This window comes from Leopardus geoffroyi, chromosome D4, assembly GCF_018350155.1.
Source record: "Leopardus geoffroyi isolate Oge1 chromosome D4, O.geoffroyi_Oge1_pat1.0, whole genome shotgun sequence".
Taxonomy (NCBI): domain Eukaryota; kingdom Metazoa; phylum Chordata; class Mammalia; order Carnivora; family Felidae; genus Leopardus; species Leopardus geoffroyi.
The window spans coordinates 80,103,699-80,120,664 of record NC_059342.1 but is presented as its reverse complement, the minus strand read 5'-3'; the positions used below and the strand labels follow the sequence as shown (position 1 = coordinate 80,120,664).

Genomic DNA, 16,966 nt, shown 5'->3' with positions numbered 1-16,966 from the left:
CCCTGCTGACCAGCCGCGCCTCGGGCCGTTTGTCTTTCTCTCCCTGCAGGCGCCATGGCTGCGGAGCGGACCCGGCCGCTGCGAGGCTCTGGCGGCCCGAGCGCGCCTAGTCGGTGTGAGCCCGGCGCGAGGTCCCGGGCCCCGGGGCGCTCGCTCAGGTCAGTGCTGCGCGGAACACGACTCTGGGAGCAGGGAACCTGGGAGCGACGAACGGGCTGAAGGGATCTGGAGTTGATTTTAGAGATGGGAACATTGAGTCTCGGAGTTACTGCCTCTTAGTTCTCAGCTTCCTTAGCTGCGAAATGAGTTAACAATGATGTCCCAGGGCTGCCATGACTTTGAAAGATGATGAAGTGTGGAGAGGTGGTTTTGAAGTACAAAGCGCTGTATTAATGTGAGGGACTGCGCCGTAGTTGTGGGTATGCCATAGAAACAGGTGTGTATGTGGCGGGGGGGGGGGGGGGGGCTTGAACTACAGATAGCCATATTAATGCTCAATAATAATGGTAACTGACGTTTCTCGGAGGCTTACAGCGTGTAGGGTACTGTGCTAAACGCTTTACGTGCATTATCCGATTTAAGCCTCACAAACACCCTTGCAGGGAATGCTGTTCCGAGGTTGCATTTTACAAGTCAAAGACTGGACTTGAGATTGGTGAAGTGATTTCCCCGGTGTCACTCAGCAACAAGTGGAGTTGCAGAGCCTGGATTTTATAAACACTGTATTCTTTCCGAGCTGTTTGTATTCATCTCAAAACCAAAGGCGAGATGAATAAATAAGTTGTAATATTAAGTTGTAATAATAAGTTGTAAGATTTTAAATAAGTTGTATATTCACATGGTTTTAAATTCAAGAAAGGGCTCCTCACGCCTGTTCCTCAGCTCTCCAGGTTTCTCTGGAGGCAACCAGTGTTACCAGCTTCTTGAATATTCCAAAGATACCTTGGGTGTGTGTAAGTTTATAAATCCAGATACACGTTTTCAAAACCTCTGTACTGTAACAAGCTGATTATGCTTGATGAGAAACCAGGGAAGATGAAGCCTCGGGCTTCCGAACAACAAATGTCTTGTTTTCACTCTTAACTAGGCCAGGTCCTGGTGGAGGAGAGGAAAACGTACATGTGATGTTTTATCCAGAACATCTATCTCTAGTAAGACCTAGCAGTATATAGGTTTTGTTTTGTTTGCGACGGTGGGGAGCTAGGTAAGATGTTAAATTGCTTAACTTCCTATGGGACCCTGGGAAAGTCACTCCACCTGTTGGGTCATAAATCTCATTTATTAGTTAAGGGCAACAGTACTGATACTTTCTTTGAAGTTCTGATAATCAAATGAAGTAATGTCTATGAGTAGTACTTGAATCTTTTAAACCAATACAAATATGAGAGTTGCCAGAGGGAACATAGGGAATTAATGGTAGAACCAGAGACCAAACCCAGGCCTCCTGGCTTCCAATTTTGCAGTCTTCATCATACCCATTTCGGAGCTTTGTGATTGTTAATATTGAGGGCAGAAGGACAAGTTTAATGTTTAATCTCAAGTCGGGGGGAGGGGAAGGCAAGACAGCATGGAGTGTGGGTACAGACAAAAATGCACCTAGCAGGAAATTCTAGCCTCAACTCAATAACTGCCCTTAATTATAAAATTAAACCCCAGTAAGTTTGAGTCCGTGAATTTTTCTTCCATGTATTTTAAGCCAATTTAAGGGAAAGTTTATGGAAAGGATCATAGAGTTGAAAGGGTTGTTAGTAGTCCTGTCTATTCCAGCCTTAGGGCTGCTGAAAGCTTTCCTGGCCAGTATTCATAATAATAAAAGTAACAAAAGTACCACCCCTGGTCAATTTCTGAGTTTCACAGCCCTCAAAGTGAGGGATAGCTTCCATTTTACAGATAGAACTGAAGTGTAGAAGTTGGTCAGAGATGCCCATGATCACATAGGAAGTGGCTAAATCACTGAAAGACTTGACTGACTCCAAAGCATTTTCATATATACCTCATTCTGCCTCTGTTTCTAACTGTCCTTGACTTTCCCAGTAATGGGAATCTCACCATTCTGGAGGCAGCCCCTACATTGTTGGAAATCTCCTGATGATTTAGAAGTTCCTCCTAATGGGGAGCCTGAGTGGCTCAGTCAGTTAAGTGTCCAACTCCTGATCTCAAGCACAGGTCTTTTTTCTTTTAATTTTTATTTATTATTGAAAGATAGAGTTAGAGCGTGAGCAGGGGAGGGGCAGAGGGAGAGGGAGACACAGAATCTGAAGCAGGCTCCAGGCTCTGAGCGGTCAGCACAGAGCCTGACGCGGGGCTCGAACTCACAAACCGCGAGATCCTGACCTAAGCCGAAGTCGGACGAAGTCGGACGCTTAACCGACTGAGCCACCCAGGCGCCCCACTCAAGCACAGGTCTTAATCTCAGGGTTGTGTGTTCAAGCCTCTCATTAGGCTCTGCGCTGGGCGTGAAGCCTACTTAAAAAAAAATAAAAGCTCCTCCATGTGTTGAATTGAAATCCTGCTTCCTGAAGTTTTCCCCTGGGGGCCTTGTGCGGCCAGTATGTGATATTCCTACAGGCTCTCTAAAAGAGTTCATTTTAGACCTGTGACCTTAAGAAAGTTACCTCCAAAGTCTTTTTTTTTTTTTTTTAGAAAAGTAAATACTGGTGTTTTCTAATAGTGCAGAGTTGAGGAAAAAATTCTTATTATGGGTTAAGAGAATATATGAATCTCAGAAATGGCTGGGTTTTTTAAAGGCTCTCACTGAAAAGTTTGTCCCATAATTTTCTATGGTGTCATGACTACATTAATTTGGCATGCTGTAAGATGTGTCTTAGTTTTTGTTAATGGTGCGAACCTACCTGATAATGTTTTCATGGGTATTATAAATTTGCCTTGTGGTCATTTAAATAATAATTCAGCTTACGTGTAAACATTTCTGTGATGGATGTGTGGATATTCATGTGTGTGTAGGTGTAGGTGTGATAGAGGAAGAAGCCCCCCATGCTTTTTCACTGTGGAAAAGGATTCCTGGGCAGATGTTTTGGTGTATGTTTTTAATTGGCCAGTATTAATTAATTAGCTATGGTGACATTTTGTGGGTGTTCAAAGAAAAGAGTTGTTTTGCCTTGCTATGAGTGATTTTTTCCAAGTAAAAAGTTTCTGGAAATGTTGAAGATAGAAGGTTGTTTGGATTCAGGAGGAGGTAGTGTGGTAACTTCTGTTGTTGATTAAACTTTTGGTGAACTGATTATTTTTTGGCTGCCAGGTAAATCCTTAAACTAATAAATCCTGCCTAGCCCAAACCCTGAGGATTCCAGAATATTATTTTATTTTTAAAGTCCATTCACTGTTCCAAAAACCAAAATTATTGGATAGTAGATGATGTGATTGGAAAGTTTGGTTGCATTTACTGTTTTTTGTCTGATAACATTCTGGCCAAATTTGATATTGGGAAATTAATGAAAAGGACTTTTACTGACCTTATGTGAACAAAGTTGGAAGGTGAGATCTGGCTTTTGATGTAGACCTCATCTAGGTGACATTTATGGGAAAAATTTTATTTTCCTCTTCGACATTAATTTAGATACTAATGTTTTTTTTTTTTTTTTTTTAATTTATTTTCAACGTTTATTTATTTTTGGGACAGAAAGAGACAGAGCATGAACGGGGGAGGGGCAGAGAGAGAGGGAGACACAGAATCGGAAACAGGCTCCAGGCTCTGAGCCATCAGCCCAGAGCCCGATGCGGGGCTCGAACTCACGGACCGCGAGATCGTGACCTGGCTGAAGTCGGACGCTTAACCGACTGCGCCACCCAGGCGCCCCTAGATACTAATGTTTTTAATCTATGTGTCAGGATTCTTTTTTTTTCTAAATATAATTTTATTTTAAATTCCAGTATAGTTAACATACAGTGTTATATTAGTTTCACATGTACAATATCATGATTCCACAGTTCCGTCACCCAGTGCTTATCACAAGTGCACTCCTTAATCCCCATCACCTATTTCACCCACCTCCCCTCTGGTAAATAGGTTTGGTTTGTTTGGTTTGTTGCCTCGCCTCGCCTCGCCTTTCTGTTTTAATTTTATTTTTTTTAATTTACATCCAAATTAGTTAGCGTATAGTGCAACAATGATTTCAGGACTAGATTCCTTAATGCCCCTTACCCATTTAGCCCATCCCCCCTCCCACAACCCCTCCAGTAACCCTCTGATTGTTCTCCATATTTAAGAGTCTCTTATATTTTGTCCCCCTCCCTGTTTTTATATTAGTCTTGTTTCCCTTCCCTTATGTTCATCTGTTTTGTCTCTTAAAGTCCTCATATGAGTGAAGTCGTATGATATTTGTCTTTCTCTGACTAATTTCGCTTAGCCTAATATCCTCCAGTTCCATCCACGTAGTTGCAAATGGCAAGATTTCATTCTTTTTGATTGCCGAGTAATACTCCATTGTATATATGCCACATCTTTATCCATTCATCCATTGATGGACATTTGGGTGCTTTCCATACTTTGGCTATTGTGGATAGTGCTGCTATAAACATGGGGGTGCATGTGTCCCTTCGAAACTGCACACCTGTATCCCTTGGATAAATACCTAGTAGTGCAATTGCTGGGTTGTAGGGTAGTTCTATTTTTAGTTTTTTGAGGAACCTCCATATTGTTTTCCAAAGTGGCTGCACCAGCTTGCATTCCCACCAACAATGCAAAAGAGATCTCTTTCTCTGCATCCTCGCCAACATCTGTTGTTGCCTGAGTTGTTAATGTTAGCCATCCTGACAGGTGTAAGGTGGTATCTCATTTGATTTGTATTTCCCTGATGATGAGTGATGTGGAGCATTTTTTCATGTGTTGGTTGGCCATCTGGATGTCTTCTTTGGAGAAGTGTCTATTCATGTCTTTTGCCCATTTCTTCACTAGATTATTTGTTTTTTGGGTGTTGAGTTTGATAAGTTCTTTCTAGATTTTGGATACTAACCCTTTATCTGATGTGTCGTTTGCAAATATCTTCTCCCATTCTGTCGGTTGCTTTTAGTTTTGCTGACTGTTTCCTTCGCTGTGCAGAAGCTTTCTATTCTGATGAGGTCCCAGTAGTTCATTTTTGCTTTTGTTTCCCTTGCCTCTGGAGATGTGTTGAGATTTGGATGTTAATTTTTAAAATTAGTATGGCAATCTGGTAGGAAACTAAGTGATATTAGAAGGAAAGCTTTGTTGTTTAACTATGGAATGTTTAAACATATGGTAGTAAAGAGAATAAAAACCTCCGTGTATCCATCATCCAGCACTAACATCCAGTCAACATATAGCTAAGCTTGGGAAAGATGATTTTTGCTGATTTGCTGTATTTTTTGTTTTTTCATTAGTTTACTCCCTGTTCTTAAAAGTGGGTTGATACCTTGATGCAGTGTATAATGCTATATACTTGTAACGTTTCTTTTTGCTCCAGTTAGTCCTGGAGCAATGTGTCGTTCTTTTAAAGGAGAAGGTGGTATAATCAGATAGGTACCAGATTTTATAACCAGGTTGTGATTCTCCTGGTTGTAGCTGTAGTCAGAGAGAGACAGTTCGGTCTGTGTGGTTGGAAGAGTACTGATGGAGGGAGCACTGACTTCCAGTCTGTTCTGATGCTGTTTTAATAGCTCTATTGACTGTAGGTAGGCAAATCACTTACCTTCTCTGACTTGTAACTTCCTCCTCTGCAAAGTAGAGATGATGCTACCTGGGGTTTTTTTGTTTTGTTTTGTTTTGTTTTTGGTGTTTTGGAAGCATCAGGATTACTTATTTGTGCAAGCTTCCTTGACCCTCTTTGCTCTCTGGGGGCACATGATTAAGAGTTGTCACCAGCTCATATGAGGCTTATAAAAACTATGTAAGGCTACATAAGGCCTTTGGTAATTTTTGTTCTAACAGGCAGTGCCATAAAGGAAGTAGAAAAACCAAAATACCTGAGCCATATGATTTATTACATCTGCCTGTTTTTCTTCCCCAGACCTTTTTTGCCTGAATATTTATTGAAAACCCAGTAGTCAGTTCTGTGATTTTGGTAACAGATCAAGCTGTGCCTAGCATGATAACTAATGTCTCCAGTTACTGCTCAGGAGACTTGCCTTCTGGTTGTCACATGCTGGTGCTTATATTTGTGACTTAAGTACCCAAATAGAGCATATTAAGGAAATAGTGTTACAATGGTTTTGATCGTGTTGGGGGGAGGGGCGAGAAGTGTATAGAATAAACTATTTTATAATGAGTGATACTATAAATCTTTTACTGTGAAAATGCATGTAGTATGTGCTAGACTTCAAAAGGAGCAAGTCACATACACCAACATAAGTCTCACTGATTTATGTTTCAGAGATCATGATTCATTAAAGTATGTTTTCTTAGATGTATTATCTTTTGTGTGCATGGAAGATTTTCGAATACAATATATTAACTGTAAAGTTGTAATGTAATAACTAAACATAAAGTTGTAATGCCAAGTTTTTTACACTAATTTTCATTTGTTAGCAGTCTTGCTTGAATGGTCTTTTTGAGCAGAACTAATACAATATTTTGATGTGCCACAGGTAAATTTTTCCATAACCTTATGGAGAGAAAGGACTTTGAGACATGGCTTGATAACATTTCTGTTACATTTCTTTCTCTGACGGACTTGCAGAAAAATGAAACTCTGGATCACCTGATTAGTCTGAGTGGGGCAGTCCAGCTCAGGCATCTCTCCAATAACCTGGAGACTCTCCTCAAGCGGGACTTCCTCAAACTCCTTCCCCTGGAGCTCAGTTTTTATTTGTTAAAATGGCTCGATCCTCAGACTTTACTCACATGCTGCCTCGTCTCTAAACAGTGGAATAAGGTGATAAGTGCCTGTACAGAGGTGTGGCAGACTGCGTGTAAAAATTTGGGCTGGCAGATAGATGATTCTGTTCAGGACGCTTTGCACTGGAAGAAGGTTTATTTGAAGGCTATTTTGAGAATGAAGCAACTGGAGGACCATGAAGCCTTTGAGACCTCGTCGTTAATTGGACACAGTGCCAGGGTGTATGCACTTTACTACAAGGATGGACTTCTCTGTACAGGTAAGAGATTCTGGAACTGTTTTGTTCTTGTTGTGCGTTTCATAGGGTATAATCTTAGAAACAGAACAAACTAGTCCTTAGGCTTGAGGATGGCAAGTATTAATTATATGAGATATCTATAGTGGAATTTCCCCCTCCCTCCATCCCTGAGTAGTTTTACACCCTTTTATCCTCTTTCCCGCTAGAAGACAAATCATTTTTATAGAATTTTGTGAGAAGAAGGCTCCAGACATTCTTTTTTTTTCTTTTTTCTCTTTTCTCTTTCCTTTCCTTTTTCCTTTGTCCTTTCCTCCATGCCCAGCATGGAACTCAATGCGGTGCTTGAACTCACAACCCTGAGACCAAGACCTCAGCTGAGATCAAGAGTCGGATGCTTAACCGACTGAGCCACCCAGACACCCCCAGACATTCTTTTAAGTGTGATGTGAGTCAGAAAGCTGTAACTATTTTTTTCAGTGCTTTTTCCTTCCATGTACAGTTTTCCATGTTGGTTAAACTTTTTTTCTGTCAACAGTGATTTTTGAGAAAAACCAGTGGAAAAGATGATGCCTAGACCTAGCAAGTAGTTAGATCATCTTGCAAGAATTACTTAACCTCTCTGTGTTTGTTTTCTTATCTATAAAGTATGGGAATGGAGGTATTTCTTTCTTGCTAAAATTCCTGTGGTTCTAAGAAGAATTAAAAGTTAAAAGAATTTGGGCATGGAAACAAAGACAGATGGATATTTTAATCCTAAGCAATTAAGTAACTATGTAGCAGATATAATCATTAAAATTTGGAATTGTGTGATTCTTCCAGTTATAATGGCTGTTTGTACATGTAATCAGTACATACGTTTTAGGCAGTACATTTTGATGGGCATTGTAAATAATTCTTAGGCAATGGTGTAGAATGATTTCAGGCAGCCTTATCGATGATCCCGATGCCTTTTCACTTCCATTGTATGTAATATTTAGGGATCCTTGGTGTTCTTTTTTCATCCAGGATAATTTCTTTTTAAAAAAAATTTTTTTATAGGTCAGTCCCTTCTTGTTTTTTTGTTTTTTTATTTTTATGTTTATTTTTGAGAGAGAGCACAAGCAGGGGAGGGGCAGAGAGAGAGGGAGACACGGGATCCAAAGCAGGCTGCAGGCTCTGAGCTGTCAGCACAACCCGATGTGGTGCTCGAACCCACAACGGTGAGATCATGACCTGAGCCGAAGTCAGACGCTTAACTGACAGAGCCACCCAGGTGCCAAGATAATCCAAGATAAACATTTGAGTATTACTGAAGTACATAGTTGCCTTTAAAAAAAATTTTTTTTTAGTTCATGTATTTATTGTTTGAGAGAGAGAGAGGGAGGGAGAAAGCAAGCAGGAGAGGGGCAGAGAGAGAGGCAGACGCAGAATCTGAAGCAGGCTCCACCCTGTCAGCACAGAACCCAATGCGGGGCTCAAACTCACGACCCGAGCCAAAATTAAGTCAGTCGCTTAAGCCACTGAGCCATCCAGGCACCCCATAATTGCCTTTTTTAATAGCATATTCTGTTCCTTTGTGTAAATATATCATCATTATTTAGCCAATTCAATATTAGTGCATATTCAGTTTGTTTCTATGAATTCAGAATATTTCTATGAAATATTTATGAATATTTTTGTTTGCCTTTTTCACCCCTTGAATTATTTATTTGGGGCAGAAACCTCAAAGTAGAATTACAGATCCAGAAATATAAATGATTTTAGAGCTCCTCTTAACTGTCCTTTCCAGAGAGACTGAATTCATGGCATGGCAACAGCAGTTTTAAATAACAGACTCAGTTTTAATATTCTTGAGGTGTATGATCTCTTGAGGATGTATATTTTCTCATAGTGATATGTTTCTCTAAAATGCTAAATGCTTTGCCAGTTTTATAAAATGAACATTAAACTTAAGGCATTTCATGGTTTTTGTCATCCTAAAGTTACTCCATGCTTACATTATTCTGTGTCCTATAAGCCAGATTATTGGAAAGGTATCATCCATTCTTTTATACTTGGATGTGCTTTCCCAGTTGAGGCAATGGCTATTCTGTGTCCTTTTTGCCTTATGATCAATGGCAGGTAAGTTTTAAAGATTAAGATGCAGTATTGCCTTCGAGCCTTGTGCTCATTCACACTTGGGCAAATACTGGCAGTTGACTCATTTTCAGAACCACATGTAGCTTTAAAAGAAAAATTCTCATCAAATTTTACTTTTGAAATGCAGTAAAACTTGAGTTTAACTTGGGGCAGAAGTGAATGGGACACATTCACTGAATTCTTTAACTACCTGGAAAGTTAATATCTGCAATAACAGTGGACCCGACCCTGCATTTTAAGGTTATTCTGTAGGTGGGTCTATATTTTGTATTTTTTGTTCTGATTAAATTCATCAAGTTTGTGTATTGAAAATTATGCTCTATTGAAAATAATCCAAAGCTTTAGTTTAATTTTTCTTTTCTTTTTTTAAAAAAAAATTTTTAATGTTTTTATTTTTGAGACAGAAAGAGACAGAGCATGAGCAGGGGAGGGGCAGACAGAGAGGGAGACACAGAATCCGAAGCAGGCTCCAGGCTCTGAGCTGTCAGCACAGAGCCCGATGCGGGGCTCTTACCCATGGACCGTGAGATCATGACCTGAGCTGAAGTCAGATGCTCAACCGACTGAGCTACCCAGGCACCCCAAGTTTAAAATTTCTAATAGCTGTATTCCTGAAACTATAACTAGTGAGAGAAGTGTTTGTTATGGAATTATACATACCTTTGTTTCATGCTATTACCAAAGAGGTAGTTATCCTTCTGCTGAGCTGTGAGCTCTGAAATGGTGAGAAAGGAACCTGTTGTGCTTTGTTTGTGCCACGCAGTAGATAATTAGAAAGTACTATGTGAAAGACAATGTAAGGACATATGTGGATGAATTAGGACAGTTCTTTGCTCAGAGAACATACATACTGGAATCAGGAAGGTAACCTGATTAAGTAAAAGTCTCCATGTAGACTGTGCTAGTGAGAGAACACTTGCCCTTCTAGAGAGGGTAGCTGCTGCTCTACTGCAGTGAATTATTTGCCATGTGGGATATAGGCTCACAGTGGTCAGATCTGATTTTTCAAAGAAGTCCTAAATCTAGATTTTTGTGCAATATTCTGATTGATTTTTTTTTTTTTTAGTGTACTGATTTTTAAGTATTATTCACATTTTAAAAATATTGTGATTGTGTCATATTTAACCTGCACGCTGCCATATTGTGACCATGGCTTACAGTTGAATAAGAAAAACAACAGCTATAAAAGATATGCGGTCAAATGACATATTTGAATTGTATGAGTAAAAAATCAGTTGTTCAGAGGAAGGAGTGATGTCTTTCATTTGCAAAAATTGAGCGGTGTTTATGTTGAATCTTGGAGAATGGGTAGATTTTAGAGAGATGAGAATAAGCACTTTCCAGCAAAGGTATGGAAAGGGCTAAGCATGGAGCATATAGGAGGAAAATAAAAATTCTTTTTATCTGAACTCAGTATATAATTAAGGACTCTATAAGAGATTCTTAGAATATAAGCTGAAGAATTGTCTTGAGCTGTATTGTAAAAACCTTTAATATTGGGAATATGAGTTTGGACAGTTTTCTGTAAGCAATAAGAAAAACTATGAAAGATTTCTGAGCAGAGAACGGGCCAGGACTAGAGCATTCTGCTCCAAGCAGACCAGTGTTTCTTATTTCTGCCAGGCCCCAGGTCCTCTTTTTGTAACGTATTTTACAATATTCTCTTAGCTTGAAGTCAAATTCATAGAAATAACTTACCTGTACATACACATATTTCAAAAAATCAATATAATACCTAAACTCTGATCCAGAGGAGAAATAAGACAGTAATTTAAAATAATGCACATTAAATGTGTTGTGCTCAAGCACAGCTGTGTTAGAAGACCGTAGTGTAATCAGATGTTTGCACCTGTGTATGTACTATCATCATGAACATGACAGTTGTAAATAGCACAGTTGTATTTGTACCATCAGTGATGTGGTCACAAGTGGTGAAAAGTCTCCAACAAAGCAAAGTACATTTTTTCTCAGTCTACCTGGTAGTTACACTCATAGTAAATTCAGAATAAACTCGGTGCTTTGTAAAACAGGTCCAAGGCTCAGACAACTAAGAATAAACTTGTCACAGGCAGAACCTTTAAGGCAATCAGGCAGAATCTTTAAGAAGTCATGCAGAATATGGGCGCCTGGGTGGCTTAGTCGGTTAAGTGTTCAGCTTTAGCTCAGGTCATGATCTCGTGGTTTCAGGTCCCTGCATCAGCCTCTGTGCTGACAGCTCAGAGCCTGGAGCCTGCTTCAGATTCTATGTCTGCCCCTCCCTCCCTCCCTCTCTCTCTCTCTCTCTCTCTCTCTCTCTCTCTCTCAAAAATAAACATTAAAAAAAAAAAAAGGTCATGCAGAATACATGACTATTCTTTTTGTGCACTGTCCCAAACATTGCAGAATGTCTAGCATTTCTGGTCTTTGCCCAGTAGAGGCTGGTAATTTAGACCCCCCCCCCGCCCCCCCCCCCCCCCCACTGCCTCCAAAATCATTGTGACACTTGAAACCACCCTGCAAATTTCTAAAATGTTCCCTTGGAGGATGACACTACTTATATGAAGACCCTCTGACATAGACAGATCTAGAATTTCTAAACTAAAGTATTAGCCTTTTGCATTTTAGGTAAGAGTAGATCTAGATTTAGGATAGTAGGTGTAGAGTTTTTTTTTTTTTTTTTTTTTTGAGGTTTGTTTACTTAATTTTTTTATGTTTATTTATTTATTTATTTTTTTTTTTTAAATTTTTTTTTCAACATTTATTTATTTTTGGGACAGAGAGAGACAGAACATGAATCAGGGAGGTGCAGAGAGAGAGGGAGACACAGAATCGGAAACAGGCTCCAGGCTCCGAGCCATCAGCCCAGAGCCCGACGCGGGGCTCGAACTCACGGACCGCGAGATCGTGACCTGGCTGAAGTCGGACGCTTAACCGACTGCGCCACCCAGGCGCCCCTTTATGTTTATTTTTGAGAGAGAGACAGAGTAGGGGAGGGGCAGAGAGAGAGAGAGAGGCAGACACAGAATCCTAAGCGGGTTCCAGGCTCTGACCCAGCACAGAGCCCGATGTAGGGCTCAAACTCACAAACCGTAAGATTGTGACCTGAGCTGAAGTCAGTCAGACACTTAACTGACTAAGCCACCCAGGCGTCCCAAGGTTTATTTATTTTTGAGAGAGAGGGAGCGTGCCCACAAGTGAGGCAGGGGCAGAGAGAGAGGGTGACAGAGGATCTGGAGCAGGCTTTGTACTGACAGCAGAGAGCCCAATGCAGGGCTTGAACTCACAAACTACAAGATCATGACCTGAGCTGAAGTCATATGCTCAACCCACTGAGCCACCCAGGTGCCCGAAGGGTAGAGATTTTTTTAAAGGAGCAGTTAAATGGAAGAGCAGCCATTGAAATGGAATTAACAAGACTTAGCAATGGACTGAGTATGTGGCGAGGAAAATACCTGGGAAGGTGGTAGTACTGCTACCAAGAATAGGAAATGAAGGAATAAATTTGAGCGGGTAGAGGGAGTTCAATTTGGAATTAAATTTAAAAAAATTTTTTTTTAAGTTTATTTATTTTTAAGAGAGAGTGCAAGCAAGGGAAGGGCAGAGAGAGAGAGAGAATTCTAACAGGCTCCCCAGTCAGTGCAGAGCCTGATGTGGGGCTTGATCTCACAAACTGTGAGATTGTGACCTGAGCTGAAATCAAGTCAGATGCTTAACTGACTGAGCCACCCAGGTGCCCCTGGGATGAACTTCATTGCAGTCAGATGTGATGGAGATTCCGACAAGGTTCTGGAAATGTAACATCAGAGCTTTGGGGAATAGCTCAGGGCTAGAGCAAAAGGTTGAGGAGTTAGTGACATTTCAGCTATGGCTATAACAGTGAAATTTCAAAAGGACACGGAGAGGAAAAAAGAATGGGGCCTAGGATGGATCCTTGAAGAGTGTACTTAGGGAAGAGGTAAAGAAGAATGGTGAGGAAGAGAGTTTCAAGGGCAGTGAAAATTGCCTGTATGAAAGAGGCACTGGCTAGTGTTTGTTCAGTTGGTCATCAGAGTCACATGCCTCCAAGAGGCAGTTGAGAGCTGAGATCTGATTCTACCAGTTAAATATTTAAACCTTGCTGGATACGATAGTTTATTCCATTTGAGTTACAGCTCAGTTTTCTGCTTACGTTTGTTATATACCCATCCCTGGAATTTTTTATATCAAAGTATTGTTTTCAACCTCTTCTGAATTGAGAGGGCTTTTTTTTTTCTTTTATATAATGAAAAACAGTCTACGTTTATTTACTCCCCTTTCATCTTTAGGCTGCGTCATTGATGACCTCCTTGAAAACACGTTGGAGTATACTCAGTGCAGCAAACAGGAGTCTTATAGGAAAGGTTGAAATAAAACCAAAAAGGAGCAGAGAACAATGACTCCTAAAGGCTTAGCAGTTAAGAGTAGACTTGTACCACTAGAAAATGGAACTGAAATCAACCAAGTTATTCTCCGATGCTTCTCTAGGGCGTAAAACTGAGTGGCCCAATATTTTCCTCTATAAATTAATTTAAAAATTAGGATAATCTCTCCCTTTTTTTTTGGTTTGTTTTTATCACATTGTGGTAAAATATATACTAGATTGAGGAGCTAATCATGCCGTTTCCTAAGGCATATTTGTGGAACACCTAGATTTATCATTTTAACCATTTTTCAAATGTACAGTTCAGATTATCTAGACACACTGTCCAGTATACTAGCCACTGACCCCATAAGGCTTTTGAGCTCTTGAGATGTGGCTGGTCCAGAGATGTGAAATGGGAAATACTCAGTGGATATCAAAGACTTAGGGTATAAAATATTTCATTAACAATATTTTCGATATATTGAGCTAATGAAATTTGTACTAAATTTGTTTTTACAGTAAATAATAGAAAAATTTTAATTACGTATGTAAATTGCATTCGTGATTTGTATTGTTTCTCTTGGAGTGCTGTTCTAGATCATTGGTTCTCAAAATATTGCTGATACATTAGAATCACCTGGCAAGCTTTTAAGATGATCAGGCCCCACCTCAGAGGTTCTAAATTAAAATCTCTGAAGCTAGGGCCCTACATAGGTGTTTGATGAAGCTTCTCTGATGATTCTTCCCCCCCCCCCCCCCACCCAAAGATTTTGTTCTTAAGTCATCTCTACACCCATTGTAGGCTTGAACCTACACCACTGAGTTCACGAGTCACCTGCTCTACCAACTGAGCAGCCCAGTGCCCTTCTCCAGATGATTTTCATGTCTCGTATGACCATTGAGAACCACCAACCAATTCCCATCCCTTATTTTATAGGGAAGAACCTGAGTCTCTACATAGTAAAGGGACAACAAATACAGTCTAAAATGAAGACTGTATTTCTCCTAGGGTTTGTCCAAGTTGAAATTCATGCTCTGCCTCTTTCATAAGTCGTAGCTATTTTTCCATTGTCTGGAACAGTGGCTCTTTACCAACCCTTAAAGGCAGAATTGTGGTTGATTTTAGCCATTTCATCCTTTCCAAAACCAGTCATTTGGTGATTTCCTGCATAGTGTGTCCTTGTCATAGTGACTATATTTGTTATGTCCTCAAAATGCTTTTGTCAATTCTTATTATTACTTTTTATTATAAAGGTAAATTGTGAGCGTGATTTAATCATTATACCTTTAAACATAATTAAAGCTAATCTTGAATTATCATGATTGGTATATTTTCATCAGAATAGAAATAAAACCTACTTTTTCTGCAGAATCTTTTTTTTTTTTTTAACATTTATTTATTTTTGAGAGACAGAGAGAGACAGAGCGTGAGCGGGGGAGAGGCAGAGAGAGGGAGACACAGAACCCGAAGCAGGCTCCAGGCTCCGAGCTGTCAGCACAGAGCCAGACGCGGGACTCGAACTCACAAACTGTGAGATCATGACCTAAGCCGAAGTTGGACGCTTAACCGACTGAGCCACCCAGGCGCCCCTCTGCAGAATCTTAAGGGGCTTTACAAGCTCAGTGTGTTGAGTTGTGAAAGTCTGGGGATAATTTATCCATGGTTTTCTTAGAAGTTGCTTTGCACATTTCAGGATGGCTCAAAGAATTAGCAGTTAGCCTTTGCAGAAGTTAACCTGTGATCTGAGAGATCTGAGGCTTTTCCCTGACTGCCCTTAGAGTAGAACCTGTTCCAGTGGACAGCTTTACTCTTCAGCATTCTTTATTTGTTCGGGATGTGGGTCATGGATAGACATGCAAATGTATACATGCAGTCATAGGTAATACCCTTCATCTCAAGCTCAAATCAGAAAGCTCGTGATGGTCAAAGATTGTGAAATTTTACAAGTAGAAGCAGCAAGGGATGCTTTAGTCTAGCACTCCTCTTGTAGCCTGGCAGGTTAAGGGAAACGGACAAAACCAAAAAGCTTGCATTCAGTCCCTGTGCTGTTAACACCATTTTGGTGACCCTGAATGAGTTGTATTAGCCTCTCCATGCTTTGCTTTTCTCAGCTATGAAGTAGGAATGCTAGAGGAGGGGACCTTGAGGTTCTACTTGAAGAATACCACGGTTTGGGGATTGATTGGCCTTTAGTGTTTGTTTTCTTACTAACCTCCCTGTTTTTCTCTTGAAGGGTCAGATGACTTGTCTGCAAAACTGTGGGATGTGAGCACAGGACAGTGCGTTTATGGTATCCAGACCCACACTTGTGCAGCAGTGAAATTTGATGAGCAGAAGCTTGTGACAGGCTCCTTTGACAACACTGTGGCCTGCTGGGAATGGAGTTCTGGAGCCAGGACCCAGCACTTCCGGGGGCACACAGGGGCGGGTGGGTTGCCCTTTTTCAGGGGTTTCTACAGTTACTTTAACTTCATTCCTTAAAACCGGAAGCCAAGAATATGACCCCCTTTTTGTTTTTTAACTTAACCTGCCTCTCCCTCCTCTGTTTTCTCAATAGCAGCAGTTAATCCCTTTATTTAAGGTACCCTTATTTGGAATTTTTTCCTGAATTTTGCTTTTCCTTGGCCCATTCAAAACTCTTCTTTGTACCCTTATGCAGGGAGGGGGCAGTTCTCCTTACCTATTTCATTTACACTCCATTGAACAGTCCGTCCTTTTTGCTTTTTATCAGCTTCCATACTTCCAAATTGAGTAAGTCCTACACTTGTAAATTCAGTCTACTTTATTTGTAGAATCAGGGCTAACCATCCTTTGCAGTGACAGTGGTTCTCAGATTGTGTGAGCTACACACTTTACATTGAATTGGAGCTTGGTTGACAACTGATTAAAACAAACAGTGCCTAGAGAGAAGACAAAGGAAACAGATACCTGATTTTTCCTAATAATTTTATAGTGGCCTGGTATACAGAAATTGGTCGTTTGAATATAGTCTCGAGACCAGAGCTTCCACCTCTGTTGCATTGTATTTTGGAGCTTTGTGCAGAAATCATGTTGAGCTGCTTCCCAGCCTCTTGTGCAGCAGCTCCCTTCCTTTCCCCCATTTACCCACTGCACTAGTCTTGGAGAGTCACAGTCTGTGCTCTTAAGTGTCTTCTCGGACTCCCTGAACAGGTTTCCCAGTAATCCGTATTTTGTCCTAACACTCATCATACAAATAAGTCTGATATACCAGGCTATACTGCCAGCAAGGCAGGGTCCTACCTGTCTTGTTCATCCTTAGGTCCTGAGTTCTTTGTATTGTGTCTTGGTGCTTAGTAATACTTTGAAGTGAACCTGGCTGTTTTACTCCTGAAGACCATTTTTTCACCACTTTGTTTTTCATCTTACACATTTTTCCTCAGTCTGCTTATTTGTTACCACTTGTTTGTTATGGAAAT

The 16,966-nt window shown here is 40.5% G+C and overlaps 1 protein-coding gene across 4 annotated transcripts in view; it reads left to right on the top strand.

Moving 5' to 3' along the window:
• The window catches only part of FBXW2 (F-box and WD repeat domain containing 2), a 29,101-nt gene that overhangs the window by 169 nt on the left and 11,966 nt on the right, over window positions 1-16,966 (top strand). Inside the window, exons 2-4 of one of the 4 annotated variants that reach the window (XM_045470120.1) lie at window positions 50-158; window positions 6,654-7,071; window positions 15,763-15,957. In XM_045470120.1, the coding sequence (XP_045326076.1) occupies window positions 6,969-7,071; window positions 15,763-15,957 (298 nt within the window). In that variant the 5' untranslated portion in view covers window positions 50-158; window positions 6,654-6,968. Of the gene's footprint in view, window positions 1-49; window positions 7,072-15,762; window positions 15,958-16,966 lie in introns of all 4 variants that reach the window. The other 3 variants (XM_045470117.1, XM_045470119.1, XM_045470118.1) reach the window with 3 other exon arrangements.